The sequence below is a fragment of the Phalacrocorax aristotelis genome, chromosome 3 (genome assembly GCF_949628215.1).
Source record: "Phalacrocorax aristotelis chromosome 3, bGulAri2.1, whole genome shotgun sequence".
Classification (NCBI taxonomy): domain Eukaryota; kingdom Metazoa; phylum Chordata; class Aves; order Suliformes; family Phalacrocoracidae; genus Phalacrocorax; species Phalacrocorax aristotelis.
Genome location: NC_134278.1, coordinates 70,906,558 through 70,933,771, shown reverse-complemented (window position 1 = coordinate 70,933,771; position 27,214 = coordinate 70,906,558). Strand labels below are relative to the sequence as shown.

General features: G+C 38.8%; 1 protein-coding gene across 2 annotated transcripts in view; it reads right to left on the bottom strand.

Annotated features, from left to right (window-relative positions):
- Positions 1-27,214, bottom strand: part of SYNE1 (spectrin repeat containing nuclear envelope protein 1) — a 311,148-nt gene that overhangs the window by 28,608 nt on the left and 255,326 nt on the right. The window contains exons 116-129 of one of the 2 annotated variants that reach the window (XM_075087908.1): positions 27,020-27,153; positions 25,607-25,811; positions 24,220-24,402; positions 23,061-23,207; positions 21,912-22,066; positions 21,409-21,556; positions 17,582-17,676; positions 16,575-16,809; positions 15,650-15,844; positions 13,579-13,704; positions 12,643-12,798; positions 10,498-10,656; positions 9,818-9,984; positions 2,729-2,891 (exon numbers count right to left, since the gene is read on the bottom strand). In XM_075087908.1, coding sequence (XP_074944009.1) covers positions 2,729-2,891; positions 9,818-9,984; positions 10,498-10,656; positions 12,643-12,798; positions 13,579-13,704; positions 15,650-15,844; positions 16,575-16,809; positions 17,582-17,676; positions 21,409-21,556; positions 21,912-22,066; positions 23,061-23,207; positions 24,220-24,402; positions 25,607-25,811; positions 27,020-27,153 — 2,268 coding nt within the window. Of the gene's footprint in view, positions 1-2,728; positions 2,892-7,253; positions 7,435-9,817; positions 9,985-10,497; positions 10,657-12,642; positions 12,799-13,578; positions 13,705-15,649; positions 15,845-16,574; positions 16,810-17,581; positions 17,677-21,408; positions 21,557-21,911; positions 22,067-23,060; positions 23,208-24,219; positions 24,403-25,606; positions 25,812-27,019; positions 27,154-27,214 lie in introns of those variants that run through there. The other variant, XM_075087909.1, reaches the window with a different exon arrangement.

The window sequence follows — 27,214 nt, the reverse complement described above, 5'->3', positions numbered from 1 at the left end:
TTAGGACAATTAGAGATGCGGAAGTGTATTTAGGAGAACAAGAACTTGGCAACTTGAGGATGAGTAGAGATAAACTGCTTTTTATAATTTTGCTAGTGAAGTAAACTATAACATGCACAGGGAAATATAGTGTCAACATATTGTGTCTATGTATATTTAAGGCCTAACTAAAGGAACTTTTCTTACAACTAGCAATATGATGTTCTGAAAACATCTTCCAGCGGGAAATGAGATCTAAATGTAGAATCTAAAAACCTCATCAAATTTGAAATGGAGCAAGGTCAACTTGTATCAACCATCTGGTTTGGTTGTTTGGGGCAACTGGGGTTGGACTCAACAAAGTAATGCATTTCCTCTTCTCATATATGAAACAGAAGGCTGTTCTGTGAACATCTACATGAGACCATCAAGTGGAAAATCACAATGTTTTCTTCCTCAGCACTGGCCCTTTCATTTTCACTTGCCTGAAAAATACTCTTTCATTATGTCCAAGTGTTTATTCTTCTTTCTCCCCATCCTGAAGTGTTCTATAAGGGTGGATACTATAAACAGATGCAATACTCTATGAAACACATACTCCAGACAGCTATGCGACTTGAGGTTAAGCAAGTTCAGGTAACACAATCTCCCCTTTGCTGTTTTGGAGTGGATCAGTAGTGAGAACTGCCAGTTGGTGGTCCTGAGGATTCCTAAGGATTAAACTTTTTTATTCACCTACGGAACCTTTCTACAAGCAATGTCTACACTGTTTTTCCCCCACACCCTTATATTTATTTCCCAGACTTTAAAGTTTTCAATGTTTATAGAGAACATTTAGCCTTTGGGCTAGTTCACAAAGGAGCACCACTTTTATGCACTGCTGTCACCCACATACAGCCTTTTTTCCTTTATCAACCCAAAAGCAAACACTATTTTTTCCATGTTTTAAGTGGTAGCAGATTGAGAAAGTACACAAACAAGTAATCCTTGAAATGCAGTTTCTGACCCTAGGAAAATACTGCAGTGAATTTATCCTACCTTCCCCATGATATCCAGCTTCAATTTTATCTTTTATTTCACTACAGAGACCAGCAATCTGCAAAGCTGAAGTAGATGCTGAGAAGTAGGTAATGGAGTTACAGAAATGGAATTTGGTCCTCCTCTTTCACAGCATAATATTTTTAATGTAATTCTGTATAAGAACAACTGGTAGCAGTACAAGCAAGGAAGGTATCATGACCTCAGTGGAAGATCAAACATGGAAAAGAACATAGGTCACTAATGGAAGAAGAAAGAGGGATGAAATACTTGAGAAGATGGCCAACATACTGGCCTTCAGAGATGCAGTGGATAGTGATGGAGTGTCTGACTAATAAAAACACTGGTTGCCATACATTGAAGGTGGGTGGGTTTTTCAAATTATTATTATACCATGGCTTGCAGTGTTATCAGATCAAATTATCCTCAAGTTTTGAATCATGGCATCCTCCCAGGATAAGATTCACCTCTATTTCTCCCCTTTGGAGTTCAGATGAAACAACTCACGCTACTACAGAACATTGCTGCACGCTGTCACTGCATAGGGGTCACCACGAGGAAACAGCAGAAGGCAGAGATACACCAGTGTCTGTGCCCAGAGTAAGTCCCATAAGTGGTTGTAACAAACTGCAGGATGCCTGCATAGGGATACTAGTAAAAATCTGAAGTATCTACTTTGTTGATAGCAATGCTTAGCCCTGCCCAGCACTTCATTGTCTCAGAAACAATACTCATTAGTGATGCTTGTGTGTTATAGATTATTATCCCTATGTAAATTTCATACAGAATATTAATAAGCAATAACAAATCAGTTGGGGACCCAGCAAAAACTCTGAAGGAGTCATTGTGTTTCAGTCCCTCACTGAGCTTAAAAGAGCAAAATACCAGTTTGTACGCTTCACAAATTAATTATCCCCAAAACATTCTGCCACTTCTCCTCCCATGCATTTCTTTCTCCAGAGGAGAAACAACCCAGGAGAGCATCTAGCTCATCTCGAATGAGACACCAGAAAGGTATTTTTGCCAATAAATAACCAACAGGATCACAACAGAACAACAGTCCTCTTCAGCAGTGACCTTCTAGGTAAAACTGCCCTGGGTAGTGAAGTGGAACAGGAAAGATAAAGTATAGTAAATCTTCTTAGGAGTAACAGTTTTAATGACAAAAAATGGTTGACTTAGCACTTCTCTGCCATTCCAGTGTTGATTATTTTGTTCTAGCACTGCATAAAGGCTTTGTGTGCTGTAAACCAACCAATTTTAAATTCACATGTATAGCTCATGCATCTCTGCGTGCAAAGTGATTCTCAAACAAGCTGCAAAATAAAACTGAGTTAGAAAGGTTGCTAAAAAATAGTGATTTTCAAGCATGTGCAAAATTTGCGAGGTCTAATAGGTGTCAGTTTTGCCTCTGGAACAGACAATTCAAACAAACAAAAACCACAAATCCCAAAGGAAAAACAACTGCAATAGCTCGTTCAGGTTACATCTCTTGGTGCCTTACCTTTCTCGGAAAGGTCAATCAGCTCCTGGTGGATTCGATGTCAAAACCAGCAGAAGGCTCTATAAGTGACACAGTAAGTACCACTTGCCTTGATATTTAAATATTTCTTTGCCCTCTTAGCATCGAGCTGGGTATGGGCAGCCCAAGAACTGTCAACTTTGGTTCTCCCCATGTGATCATGCACCTGATAAGTGTGTTGTATTTTACCTGCTGTTCATTTAGCTTCCTTTGTATCTCCTCAGAGTCACAAGTTTCATAGACGATAGGTTTGGACAGCTCTGATTCAATGTAGGCAAGCCAAGATCTCAGGCTACTCATGTTTTTATCCAGCTGCTGCACTGCAACGAGGGTCTCCTTCAACTTCTTTACCCTGTAAAGAAACACAAACAGCCTAAGTACACCCTGAAGGAGAATCTCCACAGCACGTGTTTCAGGAAGTTTTCAGAGAAACTTAGATGGCAAGTTCTGTTCTGAAGTCTTCCTTTATTATGAAACAGAAGTATATTGTATGTGCAAATAATCCTGCATTCATGGGTTCTGGCTAAGAAAAATTAAGATCTCACTTACGCCAGACAACATTTTCAAAGCTTCTGTACCCCTATCAGTTGAGTTAAATGTTTGTTAAGGAAGGAACACTTTTTTTTTTTTTAAATGAACTCAGACACACCAAAGCCCCAAAACAATCTAAGTAATTTACTTGTGTATTTGACCAATAGACAACAAATAACTTACCCATTTAACCAATAATGGTGGTGGAGTGCACTGAGTGGACAGGCCTTTTTCACCCTGGTGATTTCTAAACATTCGTATCATAGAATGGTTTGGGTTGGAAGGGACATTTAAAGATCATCTAGTCCAACCCCCTGCAGTGAGCAGGGACATCTTCAACTATATCAAGTTTCTCAGAGCCCCGTCCAACCTGACCTTGAATGTTTCCAGGGATGGGGCATCCACCACCTCTCTGGGCAACCTGTGCCAGTGTGAAGACTTGTCCTTGAATGAATAAGTTTTAGAGAGAGAAATCCAGCTGAGAACTTAGTGAGAATTCCTGAATCCCATGGGCTGCTTTACATTGTTCTTGGTCTTAATGGAATACTTCAGATTTAAACATGTGAAACTGGGATGTAACTGTATGGCGATTTCTAACTAATATTTTTCTTGAGACCCTGACCCTGCAACAGCAATGGCCAGGAAAAAAATAAATAGCACAGGTTTTTTTATTCAAGGGAACATTAAGCTTAGAGAGTGAGGAAAATTTGACTAAACCTTTATCCTGTCTTGATATTTTTTCCTTCAGCTGGTTTCAACTGCAAAGAAGTCTGTCAGTAATTCCCTCCTTCCTAACCCCATGTTACATAATGTACATTAGTGGATTCTGAAATTGTTTCTAAGCTTTCTTTTTTTTTTCTGTTTATGTAGTACCACAAACAATTTTGAGTAACATTCCCTTTTATGCTTCTATTGCTCTTCCACTTAAGTGTTTCAATATCAGAAAGCTTTAAGAGATGAGTGCAGCTAGGAATAGACTGACTAAATCGGGTTGAAAATTACAAGATTGCCAGATTCGTCAAACAAACAAAACGCCACCTGACTATCCAATAATGCAAACAGAGCAATTCACATATTTCCATAATACTAACCAGCAAATTTATCAAGTGTTTCCATATTTAAAGCAGTAGGTGCAGCTGACCATTAAGAATATAACATGGGTGTCCTTTTCTTAGCAAAGAGAAATGCGGAGATCTTATCATCAACTTAAAAACCTTAAAAGTTAAATCTTTCAAATTTTTTTTTCTCTTTCTAGCCCTCTCTTTAGGTCACAGAGGGTCTAATTGTGGCTTTTTAGTATCAAACGTGCTTAAGAACAGTTCAAATGCATCTTTCTTGCCAGAGTCTCTTGACCAACAGCTGCAGGGTTGTGATCTGAAGAAAAAATCTGGGTAATCTGAAAATCTGGCTATGAAGGGACTGAAGTCAACACAATTGTGCTAAAAGACTATCCCAGTCCCTATCATCAGGTTATCCCAAAACACAACTATATGTTTAGCCTTGCAGAGATACTAGAAGAACCACCAATGTCTGCGGGCACCATCTCCTCGCCACCTATGGTTGTATGTACAGTGCTTTGTGGGTTTGGACTAATTGCAGCTTGCTCATAGGGTGAGTAAGAAGGTTGGTTATCACTCCTCTGGAATTCTCATACAGCTTTTCAGTCTCTGCCATTTAATTAAGTGGAGTGAAACACTGCCCATCTTCTGCTTAGATTTTAAAGGCTGGGTGCCGCTGATCCTTTGCAGGCACGCTGGAGCGGGAAATGGAACAATGAGTCATGTCAGCCCTGTGTAGAAGCAATGTCACTCTGTCATTTGCAAGCCCAAGCTGTGGACCAGGCTCTTCTTGTTTGCAATTGAATAGTACCCTAACCTCTGCTGGATTTTATTTACATTTTGCCTGCAACACCTGATAAAGGGCCCGTCATTTAGAAAGTGCCCTCTTTGCCTCAGGCAAAGTGCATGAGGATACATCCCTGCCAAAGAAAAAAACAACCTCGCCCCAAACAGAGCTATTTCCGGTCACATGACCTAAGTTACTCAAGAGAGAAAAAGGAAAAAAAACTCAACATACTAGAAGAACACTCCAACCAAAACCAAAACCAACTCTGAACTGCACTCCCACCAAACTGGTCCAATTCCCTGCAGCTAAATTCCAGAAGTTAAAAAAACACCCTGAAAGAACAAAGGACAACTTACTTCCTGCACCCCGCTACATTTACTGTTAACAACACTGTTCTTTTTTTTGTACCAAGTCTAACATAACAGGTTCCTTGCCTGTGGTACAAATCAAGCAAATAAACAAGTGCTTCTTAGAGTACGCTGGGTTTACTTCTTTTGATTGAACTGCAGTACAGTGCTGGGCCTCTAGCTACTCTGAAAACATATCTGCAAACAAATAATAGATGTAATTCATCCTGTCTGAGTTTTCCTTCTGAATTTTAGCAGGCAAGATGCCTGTGCTCTTCGTCTTACTGTATCCTGTACATGTGTACATATAACTACATAATTCGTGTGCAACAAAAATACCTCTCTCTCTCAAAAACGTAACAGCTCAAAATCCTGCCTTTCCATGCTAATGGCAGGGCCTGAAAGCTAATGATATGAAAAGCTCTGCTTAGAGACAAATGTCAAATTGTAAACTATTCAAGTATGTGGGATGGCTAGCCAACTGTAATTTTGAGCTTTTGAGATGTCACTTACAAGATTATATTTAAACAGTTAATTATTCCAATAATCATCTCATTCTTTTGTTGTAGCGCTATGCATGTTACTGCAAGAGGCTCAAGATAACTCCTCTCCTTGACAATGAAGATTCTGCATTGAAATCAAAGGGTTGGACCCATAACATGGTGGTTTTAAAGGTTGTTTTTTATTTAACACACACACTCACACACATATCAGTGTTGCTACATTTTACAAATACCTAAGACACTCAGAAAGGAAAATACTGCAGAATTCAATTGTTTGTTTTTATGGTTTACTAATGAAAACTCTCCTGAAAATTTGAATGGGCTTATGATGGTTATGTTTCTGTGTTCCAATTACTGCACCTCAGTTTCCTCAAGAAAGTAATAACTTTAAAATGTCTATTCTACATTAAGAAAAGTCAGTGGGAAAACAACTCGGAGCTGAAATTAAGCACAAATATCTTTAATTCAACTAGTCCTAAATTAGACAGCTTTAGATTCCACTTAAACCTGAACAGGAACAATCCTGTACACACATAACAATGAATCTTATAGAACCCATAGCTACTGCGTTAGTCATTTAGACAGCTGGTTACTAATATTAAACTTTAAAAATAACAGGAAAAAAGTCAGTAAGAGCATGTTAGCTAAGCCCATACAAAGCCAGTAGAAAGCAGAGAAGTTTTTTTAAAAACACTTGGAAATGGAGACAAATTTTCAAGAAACACTCTATGAAATAGTGAAAAATATTACAGTATTAAAACCAGTTTTTAAAAATCAGTTTAAAAATAATCTTGTTATGATTAAAAAAGATTTATTATCTCTTTATTTATTTTTATTTATTATCTAGTACTCCTGTATACTAGGACACTAGTACTGCCAGTTTTATTTGCTCCTCAGGTCAGTTTCCCCTTCCAAAGAGTAAATTTCTTGAACACTGAACAACAGCAGTAAAACTTCTGGAAAAGAGAATGTGACGAGGGAAAAAGAGAAGCTGAATAAAAATCCAAGATGACGCAGGCTGAGTTCAAGTATTATATACAGTTACAAAACAGTCATTAATATGTACAAGACAGACCAGCTTCAATAAGTTAAGTGAAATACTTTACAGCCTCTGTCCTCTGCCTTTCGCTTATTGCCATGCCCCTTTGATGACACAAACAGTGAGCAGACAAATACAAAGTCTGCTTTCTCTCATGTGTAGAGCTCTCATGTGTACATGCTCTTGTATTTAAAAACAGCAGCAAAACCAGTACACAGTTTCTTTCAGACAGCTAAGAGATTTTACTAGTTCTAAGTCTGCCTCAGTAAAAAAAAAAATATTCTGGGATCCAAAAGCACTAGCTGTTAAACAAAGTATGTTGTTATCACCATCAACTATTTTTAAACTGAGCAGAAAACAGTAATTTCTAGCTAAGGTAGCAATTTCTACATATCAATATTTCAATTAGTTTCCCAGCAAGCCAAGACTTCAGAAAGAACAGTATCAACCGAAAGCAAACAAAAATAGCTGCCTGCCTTGTGATATCACAATCACAGTCTGGGAGATCTGAATCCACACTGCCGTCCTCTGCCATCCTCACACCACGCAAGTCCTCCGCCACCACCATGAAATTTTCCAGCATTAAAAAGAAGAACTTCCACTCCAAAAGCCTGGAAACACTGCTTTGGGCGGGGGAAGAAAAGGGGACACACTTCTCTTTGCTGGAGAGTACTGTACAGAAACTGTTGCACGCCAAACAAATGCTAGCAGCCGTTGCTTGATAACATGAGACTGAATGGTGACAAGTGGTCATGTTTCTAAATAAAACTTGCATTCATCAACATGTGCCAGGCTTGATCTCCAGGAATGTGGACCGTGAGTGCTAGGGGAAGGGATGAAAACACACGTAAAACAAAGTCGTCTTTGCAAAGCCTGAGCAGTTGCAGCAATAGCACTGCTTCCTGGCCGTAAACATCTGTAACATTTTTTGCACCAGACTGACATATCAGAACAATTCATCTGAAAGGATGAAAATGTTCTGGAAGGACAGAAACAGATGCAGAGATACAACTACCTTTCTGCAGCTGTCTCAGAATGCTCAGCTCCTCAGAATGAAGAGGCAATTGAAAAAAGTGGGTAAGGAAACAGAATGTGAGAAAGAACGAAAGAGGGTTTTACAGGTAAATGGAGAAGATCCATTGCACAGCAAAAAATCAACAGGTAAAGATTCAGACTGGATGCATGTTACCATGCTATATTACTAAAGCATTTTCATAGACCCCTTCCTATTTGTTCACAGCTGTATGAAACAAACCACTAAGAAAAATGCTCCAGGCAAGGAATGGCTGTAGCTTTGCAGAAAACCATGCAGGCTCTAATAATTTATTAATGCTGTCAGGGATCCAGAATATGAAAAGACATGTTTCATTCCTAACACCAGAACAATTAACCTGCATTTACTATCTGAGTGCAGCCAAAGTCATGTTATATGACACATTCCAAACTCCAAAACATCATGACAGGAAACACCACAATATATAACTACATATTCTAAAGACCCTCTGGAGCCTTCTAAAAATTATCTTGGGGGATGCAAACCCTTTTGTCCAGTGGGACTTAGACACCAATACAAGTACTTTGTACATAATTAATCAATAACTTGGGCTTTCACTGCTATTAGCCTAAGATACAGCTGAACTAGCAAAAATTCTACAACCTAGCATCAAAACTCTCCAAAATTTACTTCCCAACCTCAGCAATGCAACGTTCAAACTCTGAAGAGTTTTTTCACTTCAATAAGAACTGGAAGGGAAAGGTTTATATGTTTAATTGCATACAATAGTGCTGAGCATGCTAGTTGAGAAGGCTAAGTTGAAATGATCTGGAAATAAAAGTAAATAAAATTTTTACATTAATTAGTTTAGAACTAGAACTTGACACCCTGTTTCATGATAACAGAATGAGAAAGTTCAAGTGTATAATATTGTAGTTTATATCTTCCCAGCCCAAGAATGATACAGAATCCTGAACCCTTACCTGTCCCTATAGATGACACTAACCTCTAATAGTGAATAGACAATACAGATCTTTTAAAGGTGTGTTTTTAGTTTCTGAATGCAATCACTTTTCACTATAAATTTCCTGAAGGTGTTTTTCAAACATTTGTCTGAGTAGGTGTTTTCAAAACACAAACACAAAAATATGGCAAATATACTTTATGTTCAACAACTGGTAATGCATCACATCCTCTGAAACCAGCAGGCTCCTCGACCGTAATACTCCACTTCCTGACTTAATTGTTCTGTAAGAAATATACGGTGTTCATTACTTTAAAATGAACCACTGTGAAAGGAGCTGGAGCCACCAGAATGCTTCTGCTTACATAAAATTTACTGCTCCCATGCTTACGGGTTTCAGAGTAGGAATGCAGTAAAACCATATGAAAAAAGAATGGGTGAAAAAGACAGTAAGTACTGAAACAAATAAACCAGTTTCTTCACATATCAAATAACAATCATGTATTTCTTTAAGTTACAAAAATTAAATTACAAAAGTTTCTTTAAGTTACGAAATATATTTTTGACTTCAAGTAAAATGAATCTTTAAGCCCAATGTGTGGATATCTACCTGCAGTTACTCTTCTCCATCAGTGAAAAAATAATCAGGCAGAAAAACTAAGACTTAATGTTGGAACTGCTCTTCTTGAAATCCAAAACTACAAATGCACTGCTTTGATTCCTCTGCCAAGAATTTTGTAGAAAAACTACATTTGCATCCAGTTTTAAGCATTCATCTGAACTGTGACAGTACTAGAGCAAGGATCACTAAATATGACTGCAACTGATTCTATATCGTTCTAGCAGGTAGTGTTTTGAATTGACTCTTTTGAAAAAATGAGGTCAGGGACTGTAAAGTAAAACAGGAAGGTGAATTTCACAGAAATGTGTTGATGGTTAAGAATAAACCCATTTCACAGTTAATGATAAAAAGGCAGACAAAAGATTTTAAATTCATTGCATCCAGCGTACTAATCTGCCCCACATAGCACGTAGAAACAAAACAACTGTTTTACCTGGCTGCAATAAGATCCAGAAGATGTTGCCACCTGTCATTGATCTTCCCAAGTTTGTACTCGATCTCTGATGCCTTACTCTCATGGCTGGCTTTAGCAAGTCGCTCTCCCATTTGCTGGAGCTGGATTTTATTCTTCTGGGCTACAGCAATTTCCTCTTGATAATCCTGGACAGCAAAGAGCAATCAGAAGTCAGAGTGCTTATTCTGAATACACTCAGCTTTACACTACTACAGGAACCATATAAAAATACAAGTGAATGTTGTAGTTTTGGTGACTGGTACAGTGGAGAGACAACCCCATAAATATTAGATATATAAGTGCAAACAACTGTATCAGACGAATGAAAAAAAAGAAAAACCAAAAACCCCTGAAAAACAAAGCACAACTTCTATAAATATATCTGCTATAGTTAAACTCATTACAGGCAATTCTGACTGGGTGTTTAGTAAAGCATTCAGATGCCTTTGGCTTTGCATTCACTTAATTTTCTGGTATCCTGGGAGGTCCTACCACAAGACAGACAGGAGAGAAGAACACAAACACACAGTCTTACTGGAACTTCTAAACTTCAGTGTAAGGTAAAACCTCCATTTCAGCTAATTCAGTATTCTCTTTGCAACACAAAACAAGTAAGCAGTTAAAGAAGATTATGGAAGCATACATGCACTGCACTGTACCTTTTTAAGTTTCTCAATCATTTCTTCTATGAGGATGTCGCCATTTTGAGAAACCTTACTTTCCATTTGTGTCAGCCACTCACAGAGCTCCTTGTTCTTCTCACTGAAGACAGCCCACTCATTCAGTCTCTCACTAACTTGTTGTCGACGTAAGGAGACCTTAAAACATTTGCGGGCAGTAAACAAAACCAAAATAGTAAATGCATTTAAGAGATGCTTGAAACACTTTGTGCCTCAATGTGAGCCCCTCTGGCCCTGCCAAAGTGTTCCAGACACTTACTTGCCAGTAAAACAATCTGGAGTTGTACTGAAAAAACTTGGTGTGACTCTATGAGTTTAGAGGTAAGTGCTAATTGCAGGTTTCCTGTTAGCTACATCCTATGCAACAGAGAGAGGCATCCAAGTGTCACGCTTAGTAAGCTGTCAATATCTTGTTTTATAATGTCTCTAACCCAAAAGTTTCATTAGAAGATAAAAAAAAACCTCTTACAACTTCTGCTCACCTTCAACATGGTATAAAGTATATTAATAGCTGTTTTTTAGTCTAAGAGATTAAATTAAAAAGGAAGATATAAATGCCTGACCAAAGCAAAAGAGGTATATAAATAGCATAGGCCAGACTCCAAAAGACTGTGTAATTTGTGCATGAGCATGATTTGTAAGTACAAAGTTAAATCAAAGATACACTATATTTTGCATAAGCAATTTTCTACTTGAGTCCCAATACACTCATTTCACAGACGACTATTTCTCCTTAGTGGGCATGACACCTTGAGAGATTCCGAAGGACTGCAGTGTGCCCTGACAGGAAAAAAGAGGCATAAAACATCAAAAAGACAAATGCTGCAGTAAATACAGGCGGAAGGAAAACATTGCCATGTTTAAGAAATTGCTATAGCAGTGGTACCATCTCAGACTACGAATAGTAGCAGACAGACGAAGATGGACACCGAAATCAAAATAGCAGCAGAGGGTGAGCAGTAGAGTCATCTCTCCAGTTTCAGACATTTTTACAACTACTTACTTCCACCCCATTGTAATCTGCACTGTTTCTGACTTTATATCAGCATTTCAGCTGAGATGATGAAGACCGCACCTGCGCCTTCATAAACAGAAGTGATGTGTTCTTTAACTACCACGTTAGGTTTAACAGGCGCATACACACGATCTCACATTTCCTTTTTGCGGTTCTAAGCTTGATGGCAGCTTTCCAGAAATGAGCAACAGTTGAACAAAGTGTTGCACTGTTACATCCTGAAACATTCAGTATGCACAAAACTGAGATAAAATTCATTTACTTAGCTCCCTCCTTTACCATAAGCATACATGCAGTGACTGCACAGTAGTTTAGATGTATCTACCGTTGGCTCATTCAAATGCAACTAACTCATAACAAGGTCCTGCTGTTAACTGTGAAGCATTTTTCCTACTTTGTTTTTGAAGCCTTCACAGGTACCTTACATGAGGTGACTGTTTCAAAGTTATACCTGTTGTATCAGTTATATCTGTTATTCAAAGTTATACTGGTATAGCTAGACTGCAATCTCTACTGAACCACAGAAATAACATTAAGATAATCTGAAAAGCTGGGTGAGGGAGACTCCACTACTTGGATTTCTAAATGCAAAATGGAGGCAAGAAACACACTAACAGCACGATGCACCTGAAAAATCAAACAATACTCTTCAGCTCATTTTGCAGCCAAGAAAGCCACCCTCAGACTAAGAGAAATGCAGGGACCAATATCTGAAGAAGCAGAAGCTATCAGCAGGACTGACGGTACAATACAGTAATGTTGAGCAGGGAGAGGACATCCTTTCTGAGCACAGCACCTCTACTACTTCTGTGTTTTCCCCAGCCAGCCATGCTACAGTCCCACACCACACAGCATGATTTTTTTGTTGGTTTTTCAAGGCTGCTTCAGTATGACCTCATGGCCATGATAAAATTCAAGAGATCTAGAAAACACTAGCAGTAACTAAAGGAAGCGTTTCAACAGATGTTTTTCCCCATTCACCAAGAGTTTGATTTTGAATCTGAGTGAGCCTACATGCATCTTTTCTAAAAGTTGCCACTTGCATTCAATTTTTCTCCCAACCATTTTGTAGCCTGCATACTCGATTCGGTGCTGAGTACTATACTTGCCTGGTGGCACAGCTCCTCCCACTGTCTGTGCAGAAGCTCTATGCGCTCACTGAGGATCGAGATATCATCTGCACTGATATATATAGACAGGGTCTCCTTCAGCAGAGAGAGGTGTGCAAGGTCATCTGTCCATCCTTCAACAGCATTCTCTAACTCCTTAAAAGAAGCACACAAGGAAAAAGGACTAGTCTGCTAACAAATAAAAATTTGAATGTCTTGATGAAGCACAAAATGAAGCATTGTTATCTCACTGAATTAAGGTTGTATCTGAGCAGACCCACCATTTCAAGTGGACTGTTTCAGCCCCATTTAAAAGAAAAAGAAAAAAAACAACCCCATGTGTACCAATATTTTCAGAGCTAGGAGAAAGGTAACTCCCCAACAGAGAGTGATACGTCAGCCTTGTAACAAGTAGTCACAAACTAATATACTACTCAAATATCTCTGGAGTTCAAAGGTATTTGAGAATTCCAAGTATTGGTTTGGACTTCTCTGTGTCGAAAATATTTTCAAGTTGTAATCCATTTCCCCAGTGCAAAGAATATAGAATAAAAGTGTTATCTAAGATCTCCCACAGAAATCTCACCTTACAAAAAAAAAAAAAGCACTGAAGCAACAGTTTAGGTACCCTGAGTTTAAATTTGAAGTTGGAATTTCTATAATTAAAACACACCAGTATTTAGTGCTTCTACAGTACTTTTCAGACCCTGTTCTGATCTTGCTTTGATCAGATCTACATTTACCCTGCAGGATTTGCATTATAGTCAGGTCACTCAGGTCTTATGCTATCCAAATGTTACATGGATAGTTTCTTGTCACAGGGATGACTGACTGGTTTGCACAGTCAGTAATGCGAAGCCTGTTAGCAATGGAAGAGGTTACTGCACAAAGGCAGGCAAAGATGAGACAACAGTCAACAGAGAACAAGTGCTTTACCTTGCAACGAATCTGCTCTGCATGCAACTCATCATGGTGTTCTGGCAAAGGCTGAGAAAGCTTTTTTTTGAATGATCTTAGCTTCTCCAGGGAGTCTCCTATGCCCTTTTCAGATTTTTCCCAGTCCTGAAGGCAGAAAGTTTATTAGACTTCAATTCAGATCTGGATTATACTTATGTCAGTTCATTTGCCTAATCAATCACTGAACAGTGAAAACTTTTTCATAATCATAACATGCCCTGAAATCTCCCTCTAAATAATACTCATAATCTCAGAGCTTGAGTCATGTGTACAACTGTATCAAATTTTTTGTGTGTAGGTCTCTGCTAGTAGAAATACATAAGCCAAAACCTCCTGTTATTACATCGTCTAGTTCCAACTCCATCTTTTCAGAAAAGGTTCTCCCTGCCAAAATTATTTTCCACTTCCTTTCTTGAATGCTTGTATTAAACACACCACTGTTCTTTGAAAAAAGCTCCTTTCAGGTTCATTAATCTCCAGAACAAAAAAAAGTGGTTGGGGATACTGCAAATTCAGGATTGAAGTACCTGCAGTTTCTCCTCAAAATTATGATTCTAGCAGCTACACCCAGCTTTAGAGTTTGTACACTTTCCAAAATTTTAAATGTGTCCAATGCAATCAAACTATACCAATCGTCACGTGACAGTATGGTTTTATCTGCCTCAACTGCTTGTTAAAGCCTATTAAAAAGGTACTCACAGACAGAAAGATCTCTAATAAGGCAGTCAACCCATAAACAGTGCCAGTTGTTAGATACCAGAAAATATGGAAGTTGTTTCTCTTAGTTTCTGTTTCAGGATATTCCCCTTCTACCACTGCCTTTGTATTTCTCTCCTTCCATCTTTTTTCCATTCTATGCCAGTATTTCATCATCATCTTCAGGATGGAGAATTGCAAAAAACAGGTTTTGCAAAAAAACCCTCTCTTTAGTGTCGCCTTTATTCTCTCCCTAGTAAGTAATATAACCTTACATGACAATAGCCTGTGATGTTCTTAATGCAACACAAACTCTTCTAGAATATATACTTGTGCTTCCCATTTGGTCAGAAGACCACTAAAAAGCGATGTATTTAAGCGCAAGACAGCATAATGTAATGAAGATTTGGTATCTGTGAGACAATTTATGCAATTTGCATGGTAATTTCCCTAGTTCCTCACCCTCAAGCATTGTTTCATATTTTCACTGAGACAAAATACCACAGAACCTTTAGTCTCCCTAGACAACAGCTTTCATAACTAAAATGTCTTGACATAATTCCCCTACAAAAAGCCGAGGTATGAGGAATCAGGCTGAAAGAGGAAGAAAAATTTACTTACCTGAACTCTTCCAAAACAGTATTTAGTTTCCTTGCACTGCTTTTCTTCTTGCTATTTACAAAGCTAAAGTGTCTGTAATTCTGTAATTCTGTTAGACCTCTGAAACTATTCTAAAAGCACTTGCCCTATTCAATTAATCCAACTTTCATTATCCTCCCTAGAATGAATAAAAGGCAAACCAAACAGGCAAAATTTAGATTCCAGCCTATCATCTTCAGTACTTAAGGCGAAGTTAGCAGGCATTCTGGACATGGTTTACATCAAAATAAAGTTCAAGGCTCCCTTCTTCAGATTACAGAAGTTTATCTAAACTAGCAAATACTCAAGTCACTGGAAGAAAACACAGACTACTACATTGCTAGAAAGGTCTTGACATTGGCATGTAGAAGGAATAAGGCAGGTCTAATTTTCAATAATGTATGTATAAAAATTAACCAGCCATGTGCAAAATAAAATACGTTTTTGCTCTAAGTTGAAAATAGGACTGGTAGTAATATCCTTTATTGGCAGTGTTGTGGAAATACCAATTAAAAGATATCAATGAACATACAAGCCTGCTGTGAAGTACTACCACTCCTAGTTTCAGAGGTGGTAAAATGAAATTGTGAGCTCATGTAGCATATATGCAATTCCGGTATTTGTGCTTATCCCTTAAGAACACTTTTCTTCAACACGGTGCAGAGTGAGAAACTATGAACTTGCTGAAGAAGTACAGAAGAAATCACACACTCACTTTCAGCAGTAAAGCAAGCTGTTTCTTTTGTTGTTCCAGTTGGGTGCTAGCTATCTTCCAGCGCTCCTGAATCTCTGTAAGCTCTGTCTGCAGGGCTGCCTCAGCTCCGCTGTCAGCAGAGAGCAGCAGTTGCTTCCCAGCTTCCACAGTGAGGATGTAACTCCCTTGCTGCCTTAGAAGAACTTTCTCTTTAAGCTGAAAATATTAAGAGTTTTCTGTCAGCTTTGTCTTTTTAATTACAATTAGCAATTCAGTATAACTCATTCTCAAGCCCGTACTTCAACTGATTGCATACCTTGGCTTAAGCATGAGCTACTGCCCATGCTTTACTCTAACCATTTCACAATCATTTACTGCAGCAGACCTTTGGAAAATTTCTCCAAGGAGATAAAGACATGAAAGACTTCTTTCTCCCCATTAATATCAGTATCTCAATTGCTCTTAAAGAGAAATAGTTCCTTTAGAGCTTATTATGCTTATAAGTTTTATTATTATATGTATCTTCCAGCCAAAAAAGCTTGAAGACACCAAGCTATTAAATCAATACTGTTAACCTCACGTGAAGACGGACACTCAAGGTATCCTTTTTTGTTAGCTAGAATACACTCCTCAAGCAGAACATCACTGGTTTTTTTTCAACAGTTTCAGTGTGACATTAGCTACAAAGCAGAACCAGAAGTGAACAAGGCTCAAAGGAGAGGGCCCAATAAGTTCTCTGTCACATGTTCTTTATGAACTCCAACTTTGTTTCCATCATACTGCTGCTTCTGAGGCTATGCCAATTCCAAAGAAGAACCAACAACCAATACTGCTTTCTGTAAAGCAGTCAGTCTGAACCTAATATATTTTAAAGAATGTTTTAAACGATGAAAGCTGTAAAAAAGGCAGGGATTTTTTCCTCTGTCTTGAAACACACTGGACATACCTGCACTTCATCCAGCAGCGCTCTGACTTGCTGCAATGGGATGGGAATGTTGCCCAGACCACTCACTGGGTGACAGGATATTTCCACCAGCCACTTGCGCAGCTTCTCTGCCATCTCCCTATAGCGTTGCCACTGGTGAATCTGGCTGTCAATGATCCCCCTCCTCTGCTGTGCCCGGCGAATTACTCCTTGCCATTGATTACTTAGAAGAGTCAGCTTCATATTAAATTCATCCCTATTATAAATAGATAAATAAAAATATATAGTAACCTTCATACTTTGATTTATTTGTTTAATGAAATAAACACACACACAGAGACACAAAACTTTTCTGCCTTCTCCCCAGAAATATACAAAGAAAACCCACAGGTTTTGCCAGTTTAGATTAGCCAAATTCATAGTAAAACATGGAGATTTCTCAATTCATCCCCAGATTTACTACTGAGCTCAAAACAGGCAAAGTCAATGCATATGCACAAATGTGAAGCCCCTAGTGGTTCACCAATTTTCATTCATTTGATCACCAGTGTTTAAGATAAAATCTCAGACAGCAATGAATTTCTATTCCATCACATTTAGGCTGCTGGTGTTCTTAAATGGCAGTACGGAATCCTCTTGGTAGAGGCAAATCCCCAGCTGGCATAAATCAAATGTAACTCACTAAATCTGCCCCTGCAGTTTCCTTTGGTGAAAGTGACATTTTGAAAGTACATCAAAGTAAACATCTATGCAACATGTCTGATAACCCAAGACAAATCTTTGTCAGAAAAGCAGCCTCAAGGCTTTTGTATTCCCAAATGCATTCACACATTCATGTACCCCATAGCATCCTAAAGAACAGTCTTATTTAAGAACTTGCTAATTAATAACCACAGTGATAGTAACTTCTACCTCAGAAAAGCATGATCTGAACACTGACATCTGCTACCTTCTCTGTTTGGAAGTCCCCCTCTAGTCTAAGAATTCCTTCACATAACCAGCAGCAGCAACAACACGGGAATGTCTACCTGTCATCCACCTGTCCTTGTTCTAGGAGGTGCTGCCCATCAGAGATAATTGAATGCAAAATCTGCTGGCGGCTGAACATCTCTGCTTGGAATAGCTGTTGTACAGGAGACAAGGATATTAAAACAAGATCTTACATTTTAATTCTATCTGTAGGCACTGGTAAAAATGACTTTTCATGTACTTAACCTCATTTCAAATCAATTTAGTAGGAGTTTTGTCATGAACTTAAATAAAAACACATTTGAAAATCTCATTGCTGGAATTACTTGCTACTTCCAGTCATTATTATTAGTTCATTGAGGTTTAGAAAAACTATTAAAAAGCTAAATAATATCAACAGGAGCTAGGTTTTATATCTCTGATTACAATTGTGTGGTTGGCACAAAATTTACAACAAAATCCAGATAGAGTATTCCATGGACAGACAGGGCACTTTTTATTTTCTGACGTGTCTAGGAATATTATAGTCCTTTGCCTTGTTAAACTGAGTTCATGCGCAGATGTGTGTGACAGTATTATACAAACTTCTAATACAATTTTACACTGTCAATAGAACTTTAAAAGAAATGGTCAGCCAATTGTAGGAGCTAGAGATCAATTTTCCACTTTCAATTCTTCTAATTTATTTTCCAATTTTCACCATCAGTCACAATAAACTTTCACAATACTCTTAAAACTCCCTTATTACTTAAATGTTACTTAAGATAAAAATTTACCTAAGTACTACTTAAGCAAAGATGACTTAAATATATACTACTTAAGTTTATTTTTAAAAACGTCTTTTCTTTTAGTAATGGACCACATCTCTAGGTAAGGTTGTTCAGGAATATAATTATGCTGCTGAAGGCACACCCAGGCATCAGCTCAGGACTAGACCCACTCCATGTTCACAAGTTTTTCAGAGAGATTAAATGAGAAAGTACACTGGTATGAAGTTTGAGATCTTTTTTTTCTTTCGTTAGGGATGGTGTCTGCAGTTGACAGAAGTTCACTCTTGCCTGAACTGAGAGTCACTATTCCTCGAATCCAGATTACACCCCTGTTACATGGCTTCACACCAGCTCAAATTGTGATGTACACCTGCATCTGCAACTGCCAGCAAAATACCCACTGGCATGTGCACAATTAAATCCCTCGAGCACACTGTATGTAGCTTAGGCCTTCCAGACTTTCAAAATGAGGTTTTACCTCTCTGAATCACTGAGTTTATTTTGAAAATGTTACCCAGGTGATAAATTTTCCCATAGAAAGAAATAGTGTCATCTAATTTCCTTGCAGAAGTATTTGATAGTGTTCTTTGAATACCTTAGCTCTTATGAACGACTGAGCCTGAACCAGAGAGCAACTAATTGCTCTATTATCTCATGAACAAAACCACAATACTGTGGGGTTGAGAATTTCAGAAAGATGAGCAAGAAGGCTGAAATTTTACATCCTGTCACATCTATTTCTGTCAAGTTAGAGGGCATGGATGAAGCACAGCAGGCAACAGCATCTACCAGCATTGCTGGCAGATCGAGGCTAAACAGAACACAACCGGTTAAAAAAAATAAAAACCACCAAAACCCAACAAAACCAAAACCCCAAAAGCAACAATTTTAATATTTTTTTAAGAGGACAGGTGAAACTAAAGCTTATCAAGCACAAGGAGGTGCTTAGAGTGGAGGAGCTCAAGCCCTACCCAAAAGCAGAGACATTTCTGTCAACAACCACTTTCTTTCCGCCTGCACATTGTCTCTGTACATAAGAGGGATACTCTGTTATGTGGGACCACTTGCCACCCTAATTTCTTCTTACATGTACATCGCTATGAATCACAGAAATAGGACTTCAAAGGAGGAGGAAAGGAGGGCAGGTGTTGGAATGCACAATACCAGCGCACTGGAAAAAAAATCAGTAATTGAGTTGGCAAGAAACTTGCCCTTCCCCTGCCAGCACTTTCTCAAATGCTCGTCTTGGTGCATTCCCACTGCGCGGGAGTCCCAAGCAATGTACCAGGCTTACAGATAGATATCTGGAGAATTGCGCAAGAATGACTACAAGATTGTCCTGACAGACTTATCTGATGCAGATGCCAGTGTTAGTGCATGATATTTGAAAAAGGTATCACCTCCACATTGCTGGTTTGTAGATTTCGGTGGGAAGTTATTTCTAAATAAGGCCACTGAGGTAGCGGGGTCCTCTTTGAATAAACACCAGCAGCTATGAGTCAGCATTGGAAAGCTGATAACAGAGCTGGAGGCATTTCAATATCCATTCTGGGAATGCATGTGGAACCAGAATATTTTCTCATTATCTTCAAAAATAAAAGCAAAACAATCTGGAAATTAATCTTAAGAAGTTTAGATATGACTCTTTCAGTTGTGAGGAGTGGAAAGAAAATTCTTCATGAGTATCACGAGACACTGCAAAGAACATTGAGTACTGAATACATTTAGATGATATAAAGTGGCAAAAAGCTTTAGGTAAAAAAAAAGATGCAGTTTACAACATTTTCTTAGGATGAATTGCAGTATTTAGAAAATCAGACACTAGTCCTCTAAATTCTGAGAGATGACCTTATAGCTGTAATAAAAAACCTTCAACAGAATGCCTGAGTAACATTCATCTGAGCTAACTGCTCAGACCAAGGTTTCAGGAGAGAATTAAACTGAGATCTCAAGACAATTGAATGGAAGAAGATTGCTGTTAACCCCTTTCAAAAAATTACCACTATGACTGGACACAACAACAGTAGGAAATTATCCACTTAGACAGTAATGATTTCTGGACATTCAAATCTCAAACACCTGAGATGCCTCAATTTACAAAGACACTGTTAATGCTGGCAGCACTGACAGGAAATGAAATGGACGACATTTGGGAAAGCAAAGGCAGTTAAATGCTAAAGCAAATGTGCGCTAAAGGAAGCAAAAACGATTGTGAATTACTTTCTGCTATCAGACATTCATTCAAACACTATTCTGTGTGATACAAGGCAAGAAAGGGGGAAGGACATGACTCTCCCGATGATCTGGCCTGACTCTATGGGTAGGTCAGCTGAAAAAGTTGTGGGAACTGAAACTACTGAGGCCACATGGGAGCTTTGGTATGAAAATTGACTCGTCTTAGTTGATCTTTACCAGGATTCTTGGCAGTAACAATATGGGTGGAGAAAAAATATGCATCACTTGACTTCACTGAAGAATCATAAAGGCACCCTCTAGTAAAAACTCTGAATCAGTTTTTCCCTGCAGCAAAAGCTGGGCTAGTTCTTAATTTGTTACAAACAGACAAATGACTCCAGCACACAGCAAAAATCAAATCCATTTGTTCTCCAACCAAATGTTACCAAATGGAGTTGTATAACTCAGTATTCGACAGAAGAGTCTTCCTTTAACATGATCTTCAGATGCTGTATATGTTGGCAATTTGATAAGAAATAAAACCAGAATAAACTGAAAGAACAGAGTTTTATCCAGTTAGGACTGAAAGGCAAAGGGCCAAGTTGCATGAGAATAGTTAGGATCTACAGAAAGATCAATAAAAACTTTGATTTCTGTGGTACAAACTAATCTGAAGTAGACTAAATATAGAGGACAAGCATTCACAGGAGTGCTGATACACTATACACAAATGCAGACACATACTCAGGTCCTTCCCCAAACCGGGTGTTATTGACATTTTTGCATGCTTCTGTTTTTAAGTTAAGATATGCTCAGATGGTGCAGGCAAATGTAATTAAAATCAAGGCACACTGTGTATATTTATGTATAAAAATTGTATGTATACTGTATGTATAAACAGTATATGTTGTGGTTATGTATAAATACACACGATAACTTGCCTCATGTGCCCTCTGTTGCTCTAAAAGGCTCTGGTAGTTTCCTGATATCTCTGCTGCCATCTTCTGCTCAGTCTGAACTAATAAATCCATCCAAGTCTCACATTTCTCCAAGAAGGTCTGCTGTTGCAGCAAGAAAGACTGCAGCTTACTGAAAGAAAGATGGACTCAGGTAAGGTCTCCTCCTCTCACACACAGTGTCGAGTCTTGCAATAACTTTTCCAGCAGAATTCTAAATCAGATATTAACACTTTTCCCACTCAGCTGCCTTATTCAATTTATTTAGTCAACACTTTGAAAAGTAGTAGTCTTCCTCATTTCAAATTCTGTTAATTTCTGGCAAAACCAACATCTCGGCTCGCTGGCTTCACTCTTTACTTGTAAGTACACCAAAGAAAGGGAGCTTTGGTTAATTAAATATCTGAAACTTCTATATTCTGCAGAAGTTATACTTTCTAGCTGTTGTAATCTAACAAAAATCTAAAACAAACTTTAACTGTCCCCACCTGAATCTTTCTGTAGTCTGAGATGAGATCAGAGACCAATGTCTGTTCAAGTTCTGCATCCTTTTGATTTCTTTATCACTCAGAGGAAGCCTGTAACCCAGCTCATTAAGACGGTCCAAATCCGGGGCCATGCTGCTGAATTTCAGCATCTGACTCTGCAACAAACAAAGTTATAACTAGGAAGTTTGGTAATTACATTATTATAGACGGCAAAATTATGAACTAGCACTCTGTTAAATTTGGAATGGCCTTGGTTGCCGTCAAGTGGCAAGCAGTCCCTATGTCAGGGAAAAATTGCATTTCCAGTTTTCAGCCTCTGGTCCCAGACCAGGAGAAGACTTACATTCATGTTTAAACACGCACAGAGAAGTAAACTCAAATTGCACTGAGGTGCTTTGCTAAATTGGGGATTTACTGCTTGGAACTGCAAAAGTAGGCTAATGTCTGAAGCCATAGGTCTACGTTGTCAAAAAAGTGAGACTTTTTCCTTGTTTCTTAGTCTGAATGCTAGGCTGGCAAATTGCCATTGAACTTATTCAACTTTTTATCTTTTGTTTTTAATTTTGCAGTACAGAAATATCCAATTATCAATGTTAGGAAAATGTCCTGTTTTTTAGCAAGCCCAAAGTTGTGTTAGGTATATAGTTAATCCTGATAGAAAAATAATGGAAGGTTAAAATGAAAAAAACAGCCTAGATGGCAAAGTTCTTCAACTTCCTGTCAGGGCCTCTGAAAGAAGAGGAGAGAAAAAAGCCTAACAAAAAGAAAGAGTGAAAGAGCTCAAATGGAGGTCATATGGTCCCAGTACGAATTTTTCTTCATTATATCAAGATCCCCCAAATGAATAGATGACTTCATCCCCAAACTAAATACCACTGAGGCAGGAATTGCATAAATTCAAAAAAAGTTCAGAGGAAGCAAGATGAAGGAATTCTCCAAAAACTGTTAAAGTTTCCATTCCCATTTTGATTTGATATTAATTTTATTCTAAACAGTTTGCCTGTCCTTTTCTTCTTTACTCAGGGGCAAAGTAATATGGACAATCACACCTTGACTGCCATCAAATTTCGAAGTACTCAGGCATATCCTGTACTACAAATAACTAGGCTAACAGAAAAAAAATCAACGTTTTCTGCATTTATTACTCACCTTGAGTTCCTCCATTCTACTCTGTATTGCTGTGAGATCAGATGAGTGGCTGGGATCCTGTCCTTTCAATATTTCTTCTGCTTCTGTTATCCAGGCCTCAAGGACTTGCAGATTCTTGGCAAAGGCTTGATAGTCCAGCACTCCAGCCTTGAACAGAAAAGGACCCACAGTTTTAGAACATCAGTCACATAGCAGCCGTATTGACATTATACTTTGGTTTATTCTCATTATAGATGTGCGAACGGCTGTACAGGCTAGAAGCAATTGTAACTGCTGCTTTGCTCTTAGACTGTGGAATTATGGTGATTTTTAAATGTTAGAACAGAGGATTTTTGGTCATACCAAAAAGGCAACGCCAACAAAGTGCATAAATACCTCCTTGCCTTGAAACAGATAATGTTCTCTAACTTCCTTTAACGAAACTAACTCTTCTGCTTAATTTGTTGTCAGCAAAGAGAACCTCTAGTTGCTATTACTGCAAAATGAAATGAACAACTTCTCTTACGTTTTGTTTCCTCACAGCACAATGATGCCATAAGCACAGTCTCGACAATGCTGGATTTCTTCAGTAAATCTGCTTGTCACCCAAAGAGAAGCCACTACCTTTGCTGCTTTCTCACCCATATACTTTCCTGTGGAACATATTCTGCCATTCCGTTTTTCGCTCTTTAGTCAGTGGTGACACAAGCAATTAACAACATCTCCTGAACATGGTTTGACACAAATGGTGTCAGTCTGGTAACTGATATTAATAGGAACTATAAAAATAAATTCTACACAATTATTCAGAATCTCTCATTTGTTTTACTACTAAAGAACTAGCTGGGAAAGAAGGGTTGTCTTCAGGGGAGCAGTAGCTGTGGATCCAGCTGTTAGCGCTATTGCTGTCCACAGAAACCACGGTGCCCTTGGCATTCTAGATACACGCTTTCCTCCATGAGGTTTTCTATCCTTTTCCCAGAATTTGGACCTTCTTACAAGGTCTCTATGCTGGAACTGAGCATGTTTTCTACTCTCAGCATTGGCTTCCAGGAAAGTCTAGGAAATGCTGATAAACAGGTAACACAACCCTCTTTTCCCAGGCAGTTTTAGCTCAATTATGTGTTTTCAGGTACCACAGGATGATTAGATTCAAGGACTGAGCACACTCTCTGCATACTTGAAGTACAGTTTGTTGCTTGCAGAGAGCTTGTTCTAGGGTTGACAGATTCTGGTTCAAAGAAAGATGATCAGACTGTATAGCTGCTGCTGCTGAAGCATCCACTTGGCTTTTTAGCTCTTCTCCCACTTCTTGAAGAACAACCAGTGACTCCTGTGCTCTCTTCAGATCCGTGAGTACATCCTGTGGCAACACAATGAATAAAGATAAGAATAGTTAACCTGACACTCTGCTGTTGTCATCCTCCCGATTTAAAGGAGGAATGAAATGACCAAACTCCACCACTATATGAAAAACTTACATTTACTACTGTATTTCAATGCCAAAGTGTCTACTCACACTCTGCATGAAAAGGAAATGATGTGCAGAATAAAAAAAATTCAGAGTACCTGTGCACAAAGGAACAGAAAGAAGTGACTGCTCAGCTACCTTGGAGCAAGACAGAGTTACTGATGAGGCAATAATTGTTGAAAGAAACCTTTTGCATCTACTGACATGCTGGTCCTAAGCAGTGGCAGCCCTCACTGTGGGTTGATTCAGGTCTGACTAGACCTTCCCTTTTTTTCCTGCTATGAATTACCAGGACAGATGAAAAAATGATTTTTGTAAATGGCCTAACATCATGGCTAAAGAATGGGATGTCGGGAAATGAAGAAACTATTCGAACTGAACAATCTGAATTGGCAGCCCAGATGACCATGGCAACAAATGCTCGAAAAGCTTAATAATGTGTTCATTTTTCTCCTTGCAATTGTTTTGTTTACACCAAGACAATAAACGTTTTAGGTTTTTTGTCAGTAACACTTCAGATTAACTTAAACTCAAAAGAACCAAAAACATAACCACAGATAGGAGATAAACTATCCTGCTGCCTTGAGATAGTCTTGAAAAAGGAAGAATATCAAGGTTTCAGAGTGAATGGTGTCCTTCCATAAGGAAGGCCCAGTGTCTTTTCATGCAGAAGAAGTAAAAAGCCTTGACGGGTGGGAATATAGTCAAAGGAACCTGTGTTTCTTTTTATTATAAGGAACTCAATACATTTGGTAGAGTTATTTCCCTAAGCAGGAATCCCTTTGATAAGCAGGGATTTAAGACTGAATCAGATGATATAATTTATCACCTTCTCCAGAAAGATGACTTCAGGTACAAGCTTTTGAAACAACAGAACAACAAGTAATGCAGGGATCACATGAAAGGTATGAGAAACTCATGAGATTTGGGTAGCAGACGTAAAGCTGACTCTCCTGTGCCTGAGATGCATCGGTAAAAAGAAATGTGTTTGTATGCAAGTTTCCAATACAACAGGTATAGAGTTTAGTAATGGAGATCGTCTTTTGATTTTTAGCTCGCAGAGCTGTGAAAAACTGCAAAGTTTAACTGAACATACGTTGCAGTCCTGAATCCAAGTAGTAACTTCATCATCAGCAATGTCTTTGCTGGTAGCAGTCTTCAGGAGTTCATTGGCCTGGTCTTCCCGCTGCCGGACTGTGGAAGAGCACTGCTGGTAACAGTCCTTGTACCTCTGCCACAGCTGAAGGAGGCCCTTACTGGCACGCAGCTGCTCTGCAATCTCTTGCAGAAGGTTGTTCCACCTGGCAAAGAGATTGGAAGAATGATTGAAGCCTGGGAGTCCACAGGAACTATCCCTGCCCCTCTTCCTTTCTGCTGTTTCCTATGGTCTTTTGGCTTTTAAGAAATTTGGTAATAATCAAGATCCAGATATTTTGGGGGAGAAAAAAAAAAGGAATACAAGAAATATGTTGACAGGCTATCTTGACTTGTCACAGCAGGTCTGATCTGTGCAACATCTTGGATGCTGTATATTAATGCTTGAGGTCAGAGCTGGAGTGCACTATTTGATGTGAACCTCTTGCTATTTCCACTTAACACACTTTGGTTCACCACACAGAGCATCCATGACTGATGATGAACTGCCAGTACAAGATTCCTGGAAGGGCCTGAGAGGCCCAATACTGCTGCAACAATTCTGCTGTAATTTCCTCCCAAACCCTGACAGAATATTTGAAGTCATAAAGCTTTGTGTAACTCCCTTTCAAAATACTCCCAGGCCTATTAAAACTCTTTATATTTTTATTTTATCTATTAAATATCTAATCCCCCTCTGAATTCTTGGCTGTAATGGCAACCAGAACTATGTACTTTCTCGAATGTTAAAGGGTGAGCGGGTCTTACTGATGACTCCTTGGCTCTCCAGTTGGTTTATGAGCTCATGGATGGGAATCAGGGAGTCTCTGTTAGTGCGATATTGCTGCCAGCACACTGTTGCGGTGGCGATTGGCACCTCTTGTTCTTTGACCCTCGGCAACCCCACTCGCCCTTTAACAGACCTGCTCACCCTTTAACAGTCTCTTTTGGCGCCCCACTGTTGGGTTTAGCCGGCAACTGAGCCCCACACAGCCGCTCGCTCACTCCCCCACTGGCAGGATGGGGGAGAAAATCAGAAGGGTAAATCTGCCCCCGTTAATGTACTGGTCATGGTGTCACATGGTATGGGATGAACATCCCATTGGCCAGTTGGGGTCAGCTGTCTTGCCTGCCAGTAATGTCCAAATCCTTTACTGGAGAAAATAATGTTTCATTTATTAGTAGTAGTAAATGAGACAGTTCTGCTCCAGCCCTTGGCAAAAGGAATAACCCTGCCTGCCCTCACAAGCCTCCTGAAGTGCCCAAACTTTAAAATAATAAAATGTAACAAAAACAGAAATGATGGAAAACTGGGTCAATGGATAAATGCAAATTTACCACTGAAAGTAAAGTTCAACACACAGACATTTTCTACCTCATATTCACGTCTTTCAAAGTGTTGGTAAGTGTTTCAGTCACTGGTGGGTGACATTCTTTCAAGAGCTGATTAGTCACAGAACCAAATTTCTGTAAACTATTTTCTTGCTTTTCCAATTCATCTTGTAGGCTCTAAAACAGGTAGAATAATATAAGAAAAAAAGATGCATGAGGTATTACATGATGTAGAAAG